Source organism: Schistocerca cancellata, chromosome 1 (genome assembly GCF_023864275.1).
Source record: "Schistocerca cancellata isolate TAMUIC-IGC-003103 chromosome 1, iqSchCanc2.1, whole genome shotgun sequence".
In the NCBI taxonomy this organism is placed as follows: Eukaryota; Metazoa; Arthropoda; class Insecta; order Orthoptera; family Acrididae; genus Schistocerca; species Schistocerca cancellata.
In genome coordinates this window covers 1,269,485,826-1,269,502,378 of record NC_064626.1, presented here as the reverse complement: position 1 = coordinate 1,269,502,378, position 16,553 = coordinate 1,269,485,826, and the positions used below count along the sequence as shown (strand labels likewise).

Genomic DNA, 16,553 nt, shown 5'->3' with positions numbered 1-16,553 from the left:
TTTTTTTTATTTCTCTCCTTTCCTCTACTTACCTCCTCCCCCTTCCGCACCTTCTCTCCTACCTTCTGTCTAAACTATAACACTTCACTATCCGCCGCTCCCACCATACTATCCCTCCCCCTCCCCGCCCCAGCCTCCTCCATACCCCCACCCAGTCACCAGTCCCATCATGCACTGGCGCTGCTGCTCGCAGTGTGGTTTCAGCTCTCTGAAATTGCAGATGTGTGTGTGTGTGTGTGTGTGTGTGTGTGTGTGTGTGTGTGTGTGTGTGTGTGTGTACTGCTGACAGAGGCCTCAATGGCCAAAAGCTATGATTGTGTGAATCTTTTTTTATTGTGCCTATCATGGCTCAGAGTCTCCGCTATATGGTGAGTAGCAACTTTCCTTCTCTCGTATTGAGTGGCCACAAAATTATTTAGCAACCATACTGATGTTGCTGCAAATGTTTCTGAAGCACATTCCGTATCAGTTCGTTATTTATCTTCTCTACACATCTGGTCTTCATCATTCTTTTGTGGCACCACATTTATGTTTATTGTGCATGTTTTAGTTGTGTCAAAGCTTATATCTGAGACAAATATTTTTAGTAAAGTCCTCTGAGCACTTAAATTTAATTTATATGATAAGATAATTCTCTTCTTCAAAATTACTTTTCTTGTCATTGCCCTTGTACATTTTCTATCATCTTTACTTCAGTGTCAGTTCTTTTGCTGTTCAAGTAGAAAAACGCCCATATTACATTTAGGGTCTCATTTCCTAGCATAATTTTCTCAGTATCACCCAACTGAATTTGTCTACATTCCATTATCCTCATCTTTATTTTGTTGATATTTGTCTTTAACCACTTTTCAAGACATTAACCATTCCATTTAACTGTTCTTCCAAGTCCTTTGCCATCTCTGACAGTATTACAGTATCATTAGCAAAATGCCTATTATTTCATCTCCTTGAGCTTTAGCTCCCTTTACCAGTTCCTTTTCGGTTCCATTTTTCACTTCCTCAATGAATGAACTGAATAATGTGAAGGATACACTACAGCACTGTCTCACTCCTTTCTCATCTGGTGCTTCTCTTTTATGTCCTTAGTCTCTTATGACTGCAATCTAATTTTTTTTACAAATTGTAGACAATCTTTCAGTCCCAGAATTTTAGAGAAATTTATTCCAGCCAACATTGTCAAATTCTTTTCTTGAAATCCACAATTTTGTTCCTTCTTTCATTTCTTTGTTTTACAGTTTTAAACATGGCTGTTATTCAGCAACCAATTATTTGTTTCAACATAGCCATCTGGTTGTGAATTACCATTTGTTACACTGACCCAAGGTTTAGATACCTACTAAGGGTGTATTCAGCAGTCATAGTTGAAAATTTATTTATTTATTTAGTTATTTATATATTTTTTAAGATTAGTCATAGGGTCACTATTGCTTCATATATCCCTGTGTTTCTCTGGGACACAAACTGATCTTATCCAAGTCCAGGGATGTCCAGTCTTTCCATTGTCCTGTACGCAATTTTTGATAATATTTTACATTAAACTGATGGCTCAGCAATATTCACACTTGTCAGTGCCTGACTTCATTGTAACTGGAACTGGATTATTACCCCCCCCCCCCCCCCCCCAGAAGACATCACACCAATACCATTTAACACCAGCTCTGACTTTGATAATGTCCTCAGTTCACAATTCAGTGAAGAAGAGAGTTCATAAGTTTCTTCCTTTATGCTGTATTCAGCTGAAGTCACTCATTGATGATCAGATCCCACAAGAATTACCAAATTGCAGGGATGTCAATTACTATGTTTCATCTGCTGTTCCAAATATTCCTGGACATTTTCTGTGGGATTAAGATTGGGTGTTTTAGTGGACATTTTAGGTACAGTAAGGTGCCACAGTTTTTGTCAAGCAAGGAACGTATGCACACAGCCCTGTGAATATGCTGTTATCATTGTGGAAGACAGGACTGTCCTCCACATGCACGTGTGTAATATTTCCATAAGCATTGTATAGAAAGGTCTACACTATACAGCAGGTTTAATTTGAAGTAGGCTTCCAGATGATCTGAAAAAAAATTGAGTGATAAACCCTATTTATTCATATCCAGGTTGAAATGCGTCCTTGTGGCACACTCCTCCTCTGTACAGAAGTTCCTCACAGCAGTTGAAAACTTTTCTCTGTAATGTGTTATTTATTCATGTACCCTCTCTCATTTCTTTTGTTTAGAGAATTTCTAGTCAGCATTCTGTAAACTGCGTTGTGACTCATTCCATTACCATGGTCCCATAGAACCTGACAGAAAAATAAACAAACAGCTTACTCATCATGGTGACTGAGAATGTTCAAATCCTTGTTCATGTTCATAGGAACCTGAATGAGTTGGCCCTAGGCATGCCACAATAAAAAATCACAGAACCACCTCCAGCCTCATCTTAACTCTCCACATTGTCTTGGGTTGTCAGTGCACTTGATGCCTTGCAGCATTTGAAAAGAAGCAAAATTATGACTTGTGGGACCACACTACACACCTCCAGTCAGCTACTGCCCAGTTTCTGTATTGTTTGCCCCATTAAAGATTTGCAACTTTGTGTCGCTGTGAGCAGTGGCTTTTTGTGAAGTCCTCGACTCAAAATAATCATTGACTCCAGTCCACTCCTCAGTGTTTGCTCGGAAACTGATTGAGACGGATATTTAATGAAGTTTACTGACTGCAGCAATTGCTGTTGGGTTTGAAATCAGTTGCCATTGGCAAGGCATGACACTCACCTACGGATCTTTTTACGACCACTGTTCTTGCACTGTGTTATGTTGTTGCGAATGGTGTCCATAGCTTCTAGATTTGATAGGCTGTGTTAATATACCAACATACTGAGCAACTTTGTTCATGGTGTAGTCATGGGCATATCAGAACAAGGTAGCTCCTTTTTGTTATGTCTCAACTTTAACTCACCTCACTTCTGATTTTGTGCTACCGATACCCTTTTACTGCCATGACAACTCAGTGGTGGAGGGTCAAATCACTATGGGGTATTAGTCGTATACACCATCTACAGTGCTCTTGCTATTGTTTGCCCTCCTTTGGGGAACATGTCTGGAATGTTTTTAGGAATGTTTTCTGCATTTTCAGTACCCAACATCAGAACAGTCTCTCAACATTTTTTCGTTCCTTTTTTCTTTCTTTATTCCCCTTATCCTATTCTTACTCCACTTTGGCGTTTGAGGTTCCTCTTCTTCTTCTTCCTCCCTGTGTGCTCCTAAAGGCTGGCTCATGTGTATGACATGTAACATGAGCTTGGGTAATATGTAATTCCCAGCACCAGGTCAACTGATAGGGTTTGCACGTACCCCCTGGTACAGGCCATGCCTGGGGAGGGGTGATTTCCTGAGCTGCTACCTTCCCAAATTGCCAATTTGTCCCTGTGTCAGGTGTTCAGGAGGTGTGACCTGAGGTGCGAACAATCACCTAAGGTGTGTGTGTCCCCTCTGAGGGGGAGGGGGGGCCCTAGTTGGAAAGAGTGTGTCATCAGACACGCTGGCGATCATGGGGATTTTCTTGCAATGAGCCAGTCGTCTTCTTCACAGTCAACACTTACTAAACATAAACACAATGAATCTCACAATTCGAAGATCTTCCCAACTGCACCAAGGTTTCTCATGATTTCATGTAATGAAAGAGGTCAGTCCTTTGCTACAGTAAATCCATTTATTATTCAGAAAGGAGTGGATGCAGTTGCCGAGTTCCCGGCTCTGTGAAATCCTGCTATCGTTTAAGCAGTGGCAGTTTGCTTTTAGAGCCTGCTTCTGATTCTCAAGCACAACTACTACTTACTGCTTTGCTCCTCCATAGCTATCCTGTTTGTGTTGAGGCCCATTGAACACTGAATTCTTGCCGTGGTGTGACTCACACTAGGCTGCTCAATGGTCTGACCGAGGCAGAAATCCAAACTTACCTCTCTGATCAGGGTGTCATTGCAGCCCATCAGGTGATGAAATAGGTAGATGTGTCCGTAGTGCCCACATGCACTCCTTTTCTCACTTTCGATAGAGTGGTACTTCTGTCAAAGAGCAAAGCAGGCTATGAAGTTATCACAGTCTGACTGTACGTTCCAAACCCGATGTGCTGCTACCGGTGTCATCTTTACAATCACACTTGAATGTCCTGTTGACACGCAGCCAAATGTGTAACCTGTGGTAGGGATACTCATAAGGGCAATTGTCTGCCTTCTTCTCCCTGCTGTATCAATTGCAATGGCGACCATACAGCCTCCTCCCAAGACTGTCCTGTGTATCTCGATGAGCAGGCCGTCCAGAAGAACTGGGCGAAGGAAGGTGCCTTACTGGTCGCTCGCAAGTTGTTGGCTGTGTTCCACCATCCACTTACAGTACTGTTCTTGCTACACCTCACTCCATGAAGGACTGGCCACACAGACATGCAACCTCAAATTCAGCACCGCAGTTCTAAAGTCACCCATTGTCACAGTAGCATCCCTGTCTCCCCCTCCAGCTGTGCAACAAACTACTAGAATTTCGCCTCATGGCATGAAGTCACCTGCCACACAACAGGCAGGTTGGTAAGGACAGAAGGAATACTACTGCAAAGACTTCTTATGTCCCTCCAGCCAACACACATATGAGTCTTCCTGTACCTCTCAGAGAGGCTCCAAGAAATTAAACAAAGTCAAACAGTCCTCTCCTTTGCTGACTTGGAGATCCTCTTTGACAGTGTTGCCATGTGATACCCTCACCTAGTTGATTTCCATGTCCCTGGTGCACACCGCCAAATGTTTTTCTGCCCTGGACACCGCAGACTGACAGAGGGAGAATACCAATGCCTCTGTAGATCTCACTGAGCAGGATCCTCCAGCCTCTGCACCGTGTGCCAGTGAGTCTTCAAAGGCTAGCAGTCGGCAGCTGCTGAGGTGACACCCCTACATTTTTCCCTCCTCCCCTTTCCTTGTCATGATTCTCTTCCAATGGAAAGTTTGTGGCCTTAGATCCAACAAAGAGGACTTAACAGCTGCTCTTGAACTCGCAGCGTCCTCTTGTTATCTGCCTCCAGGAAACAAAATTGCATCTTCACACCCCCTCTGAGCTCTCACATTTCTTCACAGTCCACTTTGACCTTTCCCTTGAGGATGGCATTCCATATCATGGGGAGTCATGCTGCTCATCTGGGATGACGTTCATAGTCGGACCATCTCCCTCACTACCCAGCTTCAAGATGTTGCATTCTGCATTTTCCTTCCTCACATCACCTTCTTCCTTTGTACCAGTTACATCCCTCCATCATTCAGTGTCACCAGGATGGACTTCCTCCAGATTATTGGGCAACTCCCACAACCCTTTCTGCTACTAGGTGAGTTCAATGTGTGCCATCCCCTTTGGGGCTCTCCCGGAATCTGTCAGAGAGGTGCCCTCTTGCCTGATCTTCTCCATCAACTTAACTTTGTCTGCCTTAACACAGGAGCGGCACATTCGTTACAGATTCCATGCACACCTATTCTCAATTGGACCTCTCCTTCTGCACTGCCCAGCTTGCCCATTGTCTTGAGTGGTCCATTCTCTCTGACTCATTCTTGAGCGACCATTTAATGTGTAGCTATCCATTTGCTGACTTCTACCTCACCCAAGTTTACACAAATGACAGCTTTCTAAGGCTGATGGAAGGTTTTACTCCTTCCTGGCGGGGTCCCTTGGTGGACTGAAGCATGCTGCAATACAATTTGCATGCGAAGACATGCTCTCCATGTTTTTAACCATCATCCTGTGATAGCAGACTGCATTTGTTATAAACAGTTGCACACACAGTGTTGTCGTATTCTTTGTGGTAGCATAAAAGATAGCTGGATTTCACTTACTAGTTCTTTTAACAGTTCCAGTCACTCTTCTTTTGTGTGGGTCAACCTCCAACAGCTCTCTACGACCGAGGTCCATCCCTCAATTTCCATCCTGACAGTAGCAGATGATGTCATAGTGGACCCCATTGCTATCTCCTGCTATCTCCACCCACTGTCACCCTGCCTTCCTCCGTTAGAAACCAGTGGAGGCAGCTTGGGTGTTACCTTTCTCTTCTCAGAATCATAAGTGCTACAATGCTGCCTGTACTAAGAGGCAGTTAGATTATGCTCTCACTTCATCCTGATACTCCACCACAGGGCCAGACGATGTTCACATTCAGATGTTGCAGAACCTTTTTCTTGTGGGCAAGCACTTTCTCCTTCATATGTACAATCACATCTGGGCAGAGGGCATGTTTTCCAGATGCCTGCAGGAAGCCACTGTCATACATAAGCCCAGTAAGGACAAACACCTTCCTTCTAGTTATCGCTCCATTTCTCTCACCAGCTGTTTTTGCAAGGTTGGGGAATGTATGATCCATGCCTGGCTGGCACGGTGGCTCGAGTCTTGTAATGTGGATTTCGAGCACGCTGTTCTGCAGTCTGTGGAGTGACGGGTGGAAAATTTAGTTATTATTTTGTTTATATTGCCGTTCTCAACACAGGCGCTCTAACTACAATGTTGGCAACCAGAAAGTGATTAGCAAAAACGTGATGCCTGTAATTAGAGTTCACTGTGCCCACTCTGATGGAGAATAAAAGTTATTGATTATTGAAGTTCGTTACTCTGAGGGTTTAGGATGATTTCTGGGATTCATAGAAAATGCAGTTTACTCTAACAATTTTCACTATATTCTGAAAATGATAAAGTGTAAAATTCCAGACAAATGATTACCCATGTCAGTTATTGTACTATCAGAGCTGTTTAGAGTCTGTTGTGCGGATCCTATTATCCCTAGATAACGAAACTATTCAATAACCTTTATCGATGTAGATGTTCAAAGTGAATGCTCGCCAAAATTTGTGTTACACATGGAGCATCGACAATGGCTTTCTCTTTTCCACTGACAAAACCGTTTGTTTGAATTTCTGCTGGCGGAATTGGCTTCTTCTGCTGTCTTTACATCTTAGGCCTCTTGCTCTTCCATTCATTGAAACTATGAAATTCCTAGGGCCCATGCTCAATAGGAAATTATTTTTGGTCCTCCCTTGTGTCTCACCTGGCCGCCCGCTGTAAGCGATACCTCAATGTCATGTGTGTCCTCAGATCCTGGAGAGTGGATCAGACTACCCTCCTCCATTTGTACTGGTCCCTTATCAGTGTGAAACTAGACTATGGGTGCTCGTTTATGCATCTGCACGTCCATCCCTCTTACCCCGTCTTGATATTATTCACCGTTGTGGCTTCTGTTATGCCCCTGGCACCTTTTACGCTAGCCTGGTTGAGAGTCTTTACGCAGAAGCTGCTTAACTACCACTGTCATACCGCCATGATTTTCTCCTCAGCAGATATGCATGCCATTTGCTTCTCATGTGTGGCCCCCCTTCGTATGCCTCTTTAGCCAGTATGGGCGTGTCCCTCTTCTCTGTTACCTCCTGGAGTTTGCTTTCTCCTATTGCTCCAACAGCTTAACTTCATGCTACCTGCCGCTTTCCCAATGGCTGTGAATCCTTTACCACCTTGGCTTTATGCAGCGGCCGATGTTCACCTTGGACTTCATTCATTTCCTAAGGACCCAACTCCAACCTCGCTCTGTCGCCATAAGATTCTTGACCTCTGCACAGAAATTCATGATAGTACCTTTGTGTACACTGATGGCACTGGCACTGATGTTTTTGTTGTATCGGCTTTTGGGACACTGCTCAGTATTTACAGTGGAGCTCTTCCCCCTTTATCAGGCCATGCAGTACATCCGGCGAAACAGGCTTTTCAATTGTCATCTGCTCCGACTCTCTCGATGCCCATGCTGTACACTGTCCATCCCTTAGTGCAACGGGCCCAGGAAAGTTGTCATTTGCTCACTCTTGATGGAGCCACTGTGATGTTTTTGTGGGGCTCTGGTCACATTGGTCTGACAGGAAACAAGGCTGCTGGCACTGCTGCCAAGGCCGCAGTGCTTGTTCCTCGGCCTGCTAGTTCTTCCTTTCTCTTCAGTGATCTCTGTGTTGCCGTTTGTCAACAGGTGGTGTCACTTTGGCTTCACCACTGGTCCTCCCTTCATGGAACAAGCTCCAGGGAAATAAACCTCTCCCAGTAGCTTGGATGACCTCCTCTCGACTCTCTCACTTTGAAGAGACTGTTTTAGCTAGGTTGCATATCGGGCACTGTCTTTTTAGCCATCACCATTTGTAAGTTGTACTCCCCCACCACTTTGTGCTTACTTCCTTCAACCTTTGACTGTTTGCCATTTTCTGACGGATTGCCCTTTTTTTAACAACTTATGTTCTCATTTATGTTTGTCATCTGAGTTATCGGCTGTTTTAGCGAATGACTCTCAGGCTGTTGACCGGGTTTGCTTTTTATCTGTCTTAGCACAATGGCAAAGGACATTTAATCTTTAGTTCTGGACCTCCATATCTCTGTGGTGTGTTTTATGGACCTTTCACAAAGTCCCAGTTTTCAACTTTTTCCTTCCGTCGATTGGGCTTAACATGTAGTCATTTTCAACTCCTTTTTTTCATCTTCATGTTCTATGGTTCTGACATGGATGTGTATGATATTAGTTGTTTTTGCACCCTAAAACAAACAGAACAAGCAAAACAATCACATACCATGTGGAGTAGTTTCGCCATGTTTCTCACAAGGATACGTAGTGTACTTCTTGGAAAGCAAACATATTACAGTCTGATCGTGGCCAAAGGAAATGAAGATTTACTTGCACCTGCACCTACTTGTGCTGCAGTACACACAACAGTTCAGTAGAAGTCATTTTAGCAAGTGATGACTGTTTCAGCAGCTGTCATTAATGACCACCTCTGACACCCAAAAGACAAACTTTAATACCAAAATTGCAGTTCTGACTCTAAACAGATAAAAAATATGAACATAAATGAATACTGTTGGAGATCAATACCGCCATGCTAATAAAAAACTGAAGAAAGGAATCTTGGTACGTGGTAAGTAAGGCAATTAGGTTCAACAACACACAGAATGTTTCCTAAAGCACAAAACCAGTACAGAAAGTGAGCTTCCATAAAAATACAATCCTATGGTAAGGATGGTAGCATTAAACAATGAAAGTATTAACTCCATCCAAACAGGTCTCATAAGGCCCAACGTTACCGACTAACCGCCGTGTCATCCTCAGCTGATAGGTGTCACTGGATGTGGATATGGAGGGGCATTTGGTCAGCACATGGCTCTCCTGGCTAGCAGAGCCCAACAGCTGTTAACTTTGGTGATCAGACGGAAAACAGTGTTGCCACTGCAGCAAAGCTGTTGGCAAGCAATAAAACCAAGGAATTGAAAAAATGTGCAACACATAACATGCACATTACAGACTAATTCAGATTTACGTAGACAAATCTACAAATATCAGTTTTGAAAGTTTAAGGTATTAGCCAAAAGGAAACGAAGTTCAGATCAAGTTTCCTGATATTATTGGCATGTTGTGGACTAAATGCCAATGGCTAAAATATGACAGAATGTATGTAGTAGTGAAGAAAAATGAGTAGTATATTGGAAAGAAACCTTAATGTTGCTTAATATAAGCAGAATTGTGATATAAATGCGTTTTGTTTACAAAATAGTAGCATCCTGTTGGATTTATAATGTTGGTTTAAAACTAGTGTAAGCAGATACTTATTCGTTAATAAATAATGTTGATTCATTCTCCTAGCAGTATGCTTGTTCTAGGCAGAGCAGGCAGGGTGAACACAAAAGAGATGAGGAGAAGAGAGTGGCAAAGGGAAGAAAGATGGAGAGAAGCTGAAGAATGATGTTGACTGTGGACTCAGAGGCACCTTGTCAAAGTACAGGCAGGGACAATTGCATGTATCTGTGGATTGAGAGATCCAGGCAGCAGCAGAACACACTCTAGATAGTTGACATTGGACTGTATGCCATTGATACCCTGATTTGCCACATGGACAAGAGGTGTCTGAGATAGCATAGTGAGCGAAGCTGTAGATATACTCAGAGAACACACCTGTTAAAGATGAAGGTCTGCAATTGAGTATTCTGCAGTATCCAACAGGCTCCAGATGTAGAGGGGGGGGGGGGGCATGGCTTTATAGGCAGGCTATAGGCAATAGGCTATGACTATGGACTGGGTACCACTGATGTCAGAGATTGTAGCATGGTTGTATACAGGGTGTCCCAAGAGGAATGGTCAATATTCAGGGACATGACAGGAACAATCATCTGAAGTAAAAAAGTATAGTAAACATGGGCTGTGAGCACTTCGTCATCTTAGCTTCTGTGAAACACAACTCTTCTACTGAAAAGGTGCTCGTATCTCTTAAGGTATGCATCGTAGAGTGGATGTTTACTAGACAATTTTTTCATGTTTTGGTACATAACTACCTCCTCTCAAAATATGGAAAGCAAAGAGGTTGCAGCAGAAGATATTTGTTTCACAATAATGAAGATAAATTAGTGCTCATAGCTCTTAAGCTCTACATTTTAGAGCCCATGTTTACTAAATTTTCTTGCTTCAAATTATGATTCCTGTCATCACTGAATATTGATCGTTCCTTCTAAGATACCCCGTATGAGACTATTGATGTTAGCCACATGGCAGTCAGTACTTATCTCCTAACAGTGTCCATCAGCTGGAAGCCAAAGGACTTTGAAAAACTTGATGTGCCTTGGAGCCCAAGAAGACATTACAAGGAACTGCTGCTGTCTTCCAGGTACCAGTGCAGACTGGATTATAGAAATGTTTTATCTGAAGGACTGGCCAGTTAGACCAAATGCTGCTGTTTCATATACCCTAAGTTGTCAGTGTAGAATGTGTACCACTCATGTAATGAGTAAGCAAACAATCAGTGGACAGCATTTTTTGCTTAACAGAAAAGGAAGGTATTTGCCAATAATGCATGACTGTTTCTGTGGCAGTAAGATCTACCAGTTTGTTAAATATGTGGTATGGCTGTTTTAGTATGTGCAGCATTCTTTTCAAAATGCAGTATGCTATGATTGCAATACCATGCCACTATTCAAATCCATAGACTCCTACAAATACTTAGGTGTAGGGATATGAGACAGAATGATCATTTAGGCTCACTCATAGGTACAGCAGTTGACAGACTGGTTCATTTGATAGAATACTAGAGAAATGCAATCAGTCTATAAAAGAGATTGCTTACGAAACACTTGTGTGACCCATACCAAATAGGACTAATATTGGGTAGTGAGTGTGTACAATAAAGGACAGTGTATATCTGCTTCTTCAACAACACAGGCTTTATTGCACACCAGTTAAGTACAAATAAATCACATAAAATTATAGATCCTGGCACTTCTTGAACCAAACAGAAACAGACTTCTAGAGGTTGCAGTTAAAGTACTCTGGAGATTTAGACGATAGCTCAAACATTAGGGCTGGGAAACACAGTAACTGTGTCAGGCTGGGAAGCACTGTAATACAAACCACTCCTTTGTTGTATGCACATATTTGTCGGTGCTCTGACAGTAGGTGCAACATGCAGTCAAATGGAGAAGAGAGACAGCACCATATTAAGAAAATGTGCCTGTCCATGTGCAAGACAAATGTTGACTGTAGGGAATAACAGAGTCCAAGTCAGTGTCCAGAAAATAGCCCAGTATCAGTCATGGCCCTCTTGTAATCCCACCAGATTGTTGTCATTCACAGTACTGACAAAGCATAAAATGTGATTTATTATGTTAAAGAACAGTTTTACAGAACAAAAAGTCAAAAGACCCATTTGACAGTTCCAAAGACAATACCACTACTAAAGATCGTATGTAAGTGTGTTGTATCTTAGTCCAGAATGTTTGGTTTGTAAGAACACAAAGAACACAAGTGCCATGTAAACAATAGCCAGTAGTTATCTGAAAATGCCCTAATAAGCTGAAACTAGTTCATACAAATAATAAAAAAAAAGCCTAAGTGTTATTCAACCCTCAATAGAGACATAAAGTCTGTACTTGAGTACACAGACTGGTCCAAAGCTTCTACGATCTGATAAGTGAATAATACAGTTTTCTCCTTGATGGAAAGTTTCAAAAAACAGAAATAAAAACACTTGTAAGGTTATGGTACATTGAAAACTTTCTTCACTTGGAGAGAATGCTGTCATTTACAGATGACATTTACCTCCTGCACACAAAATGGTTGATTCTGAATGACTTACACAGATGGGGACCACAGCTTCCACATGTTAACTTGGTTTTCGTGATGTTGTCTCTCACTCCATGGTTACTTGAATTCTTCAAACATATGTAGCATCTTGCTTTCCTAGTTGGTTCCTCATTTGCAGCAATTTTGGTTACGTCTAGTTTATTTCCAAGGACCTCTCCCGTTGCACAAATAATAGGCAACTGGAGTCCTTTAAAGTCCTTGGATTGCTCTTCTATATATTGTTTCAAAAGTTCAAGGCTTAATTCAGGAGATAGTTCTCTGGTGTTCAATATTCATTTGTTCCGCTTAGGTACATTTTTCTTGAACAGTGTGTATGAGTTAACTGAAGCTATATCAAGTAGGCTGTAGAAAATTGACAGTGGCTGTCTTCTCGTACCCCATTTTGTAGAGTATGCCCTAGCCATTTGATCTGTGACATCTGCTCCTCCCTTAGTGGAATTATGGTTTAGGTTTTTTCTGGGTTTTCTTTTTGGTATATCAACTTCTGCTCCTGCATCATGGTGTTGTGTTGGCAATGTCAACAAGATGTTACTGGAGGTTTCTTAGTAGTTGTATCTGTGAATGCAAATTTGTAGTAGTACAGCTCTCTGCCTGCTGCCATGTTCTTGTGGTATATGTTTTCTGTTGGATTTGAGTGTCCCAACCAGTGTAAGATTATAATCTTCATACAGAATGTCTGTCAGTTGTACAGGAGTGTAGAAACGGTCAGTTTTGATGTTGTAGCCTTTATTCTTTATCGGGTCCACCTGTCTCTTCACAATATCAAGAGGGCCTTCTTCACAGGTAGCTCTACTGTCTTTTCCAGCATACGCTTCCATTTTTATTTTATATTGTTCACTTTCACTACTAATAATTCTAACAAGTATACCATATTTTCCAGATTTGTCTTTGAGGAAAACTTTTAAGGAAAAAACCCTCTGAAAAGACGTAGCATTTCATCAATTGTATTGTGAGGTTCATTTCTGAAGTACCTTGGAGTATTCCATTTAATTTCTCAAATACTTCACGCAGTGGTGCAAATTTGTCCTTGCATATTTTGTGCCCTGGTGCCTGTGTCATAAAAGCAAAGAATTTTCAGTAGCTGATATGCTCATGTTTTACTCAGTTCTTATATATGGCTCTTCCCAATAAATTTGACCATAAATCAGATAACAAAATATTGGTGTTCTGGTAAATGCCCATTAGAAATAAAATTCCCATCAAAGTATATATTTCAGAAATGCTAGCAGGAGATGTTTTTTTCTTTCAGCTCCTTCATTTGTATGGTCAACAATTCTCTGTACTATCACAGTAGTTAAAAACTTCTTGGATGACTCACATACCCTTATTACTTTCCCAGCAGTAGTTATTCCCTGATGTTCACGATTTATGTCGGCAAAATCCTCTTTACAATGCCTTGGAGCTTTTGCAAGGTACACTCTACCAGAAATGGAAACATTTGTGTGAAGCGTTACCTGCACGGTTTGTTTCCTCACTGTCCTCCGCTTTGCCATTTGAATTTTCTTCTACTTGTGTGATCTAACTCAAAATCACCAAAATCTGATAATTCATCATCTACTAAAAGTGCAGCAAGAATTTCTGTGTTCCTCAAGCCTCTAAAACTCACTTTAGAAAATCTACTTCACAAGAAAGGTGTTTTCCCTACTGATAATTCATCATCTACTAAAAGTGCAGCAAGAATTTCTGTGTTCCTCAAGCCTCTAAAACTCACTTTAGAAAATCTACTTCACAAGAAAGGTGTTTGCCCTACTGTGACAAACTGCTAATAATAATGGTTAGTAATCAACAATGAAAATGAAAACTCAACAATTAGATTCTCTACAAGGCACTGTAAAACTTGCATTTGATGTTACCAAATGAAATTTATTAAAAGAAAAATGTACAAGCAATTTTTGTCCATGCTTGGTGGTTGTAGGATTATATGCCACCTCTGTAACTGAGTCGTTGGTATGGCTGACTGCCATGCTAAGGACCCAGGTTCAATTCCTGGTACTGTCAGGGATGATTCCTTGGTGAGAGAAATCTAACGCAGTTCACTCTGCCTTGTGATTCCAACTGAGGAGCTACCTGAATGAGAAGTTGTAACTTCAAGGCTTGGATAACCGGTAATGGCCGGGACAACAGTATGCTGGCCCCATGGCCCTCAGTACCACACCCACATGATGCCATATGATATAAGATGATACAGTGGCCAGTCAGTGTCACATGGTCCCCTGGAGTTAGTTACTTTTTTATTAACTTTAATAAGAGCACTTGTAATAATGTTTAAGTTCATAAAAATAAAATTTATGTACACTAACTAACACTAACACTGGAAGAGCAGTTGAACGGAATGGACAGTGTCTTGAAAGGAGGGTATAAGATGAACATCAACAAAAGCAGAACGAGGATGAGGATAATGGAATGTAGTCGAATTAAGTCAGGTGATGCTGAGGGAATTAGATTAGGAAATGAGACACTTAAAGTAGTAGAGGAGTTTTGCTATTTAGGGAGTAAAATAACCGATGATGGTCGAAGTAGAGAGGATATAAAATGTAGACTGGCAATGGCAAGGAAAGCGTTTCTCAAGAAGAGGAATTTGTTAACATCGAGTATAGATTTAAGTGTCAGGAAGTCGTTTCTGAAAGTATTTGTATGGAGTGTAGCCATGTATGGAAGTGAAACATGGACGATAACTAGTTTGGACAAGAAGAGAATAGAAGCTTTTGAAATGTGGTGCTACAGAAGAATGCTGAAGATTAGATGGGTAGATCACATAACTAATGAGGAGGTATTAAATAGAATTGGGGAGAAGAGGAGTTTGTGGCACAACTTGACAAGAAGGGACTGGTTGGTAGGGCATGTTCTGAGGCATCAAGGGATCACCAATTTAGTACTGGAGGGCAGCATGGAGGGTAAAAATCATAGAGGGAGACCAAGAGATGAATACACTAAGCAGATTCAGAAGGACGTAGGTTGCAGTAAGTACTGGGAGATGAAGGAGCGTGCACAGGATAGAGTAGCATGGAGAGCTGCATCAAACCAGTCTCAGGACTCAAGACAACAACAACAACAACACTAACTATAATGCGGAACTGAAAACTGAGCACAAATACTAGAGTCTTTAAACAGTGATTTTTGTCTGATGGAATATCAGCTCCACTTTTTTTTTTTTTTAAAAAAAAGGGGGTGGTGCTGTTAAAAGTGGCATGCTGTTGTCTTCCTCCAAATTTTGAACTTACTTACCCAGCCAGTTAAAGTGGGACCTACAACTGAATGTGGCCCACAAACCATGGTGCTGCTCAGCATTTTTCACATCAACGAACATTGCCAGAGGTGAAAAAAATAAGTGACAAGAGGCAAATCCTAGTGCCAACTGGGGATTGAACCCAAGGCCTATGGATCCATAGTCTAGCACATTACCATCAACTATATTGTTGAAAATTAATCATTTAAACTTTTGATTTTGTTTAGCAGTAATCGCCATTTTGTTCAGCAGTAGAATTGAGTTTCAAGTTTCTTCTAAAGTTTTTTATTCTCTTTACAGGTACAAAATACTACTTGCCTGTAGAACTCAAAGATGTGCTATTAGATAATCTCGCCCCAGTTGTGTATGTCCATTCAGACTGCAGTACACCACTTGAACGTGACACATATGTTGCAGAACTGATGAAGTACATTAAAGTAGATTCGTATGGTGCCTGCTTACAGAACAAAAAGCTGCCAGAATAGTAAGTACTTTCTTTCGTAAAAGAATACATGCTTCGTTACAGATTAATGGAATATGTTTTACTGTATTTTGATGACCACTGTGAAGTGTGCGACAGATGTGTCCATTGTAAAAAAATCATTAATATATCTGTTTTGACAAACATATGATTGTACATTGCTTCATATCATTACCTAGTTTGGTGTGAATACTGAATGAAATTTGTGAAAAGGATAGTTGCTACTCACAGTATAGCGGAGATGCTAAGTCGCAGTTAGGCATAACAAAAAGACTGTCAACAAATGAGCTATCAGACAACAAGGCCTTCATCAGTAAAAACACACACACACACACACACACACACACACACACACACACACACACACAAAATCGTGAATCACAATCACAGTCTCTGGCTGCTGAGGCCAGACTGGGAGCAGCAGCGCGTCATGGGAGTAGCAACCGAACCGGTTGGTGGGGTTTAAGGAGGAGGCTGGGGGCATGGGAGGGGGGGGAGGGATTGCAGGGTACGAGGGAGGTGGTAAAGTGTTGCTTGTGGGAGCATATGGGGACAAGATGGAGAGAGTGTAGGGCAGCTAGGTGAAGTTAGGAGGTTAGACAGTGGGCGTGGGGGGGGGGGGGGGGGGTGTCATGGAGGCATAGTGCTAGTCGGGTAAAGACAATGACTAATAAAGGTTGAGGCC

The 16,553-nt window shown here is 41.7% G+C and overlaps 1 protein-coding gene across 1 annotated transcript in view; it reads left to right on the top strand.

Annotated features, from left to right (window-relative positions):
* Positions 1-16,553, top strand: part of LOC126094975 (alpha-(1,3)-fucosyltransferase 10-like) — a 50,036-nt gene that overhangs the window by 16,312 nt on the left and 17,171 nt on the right. Inside the window, exon 5 of the mRNA XM_049909633.1 lies at positions 15,688-15,871. Coding sequence (XP_049765590.1) covers positions 15,688-15,871 — 184 coding nt within the window. The remainder of the gene's footprint in view (positions 1-15,687; positions 15,872-16,553) is intronic.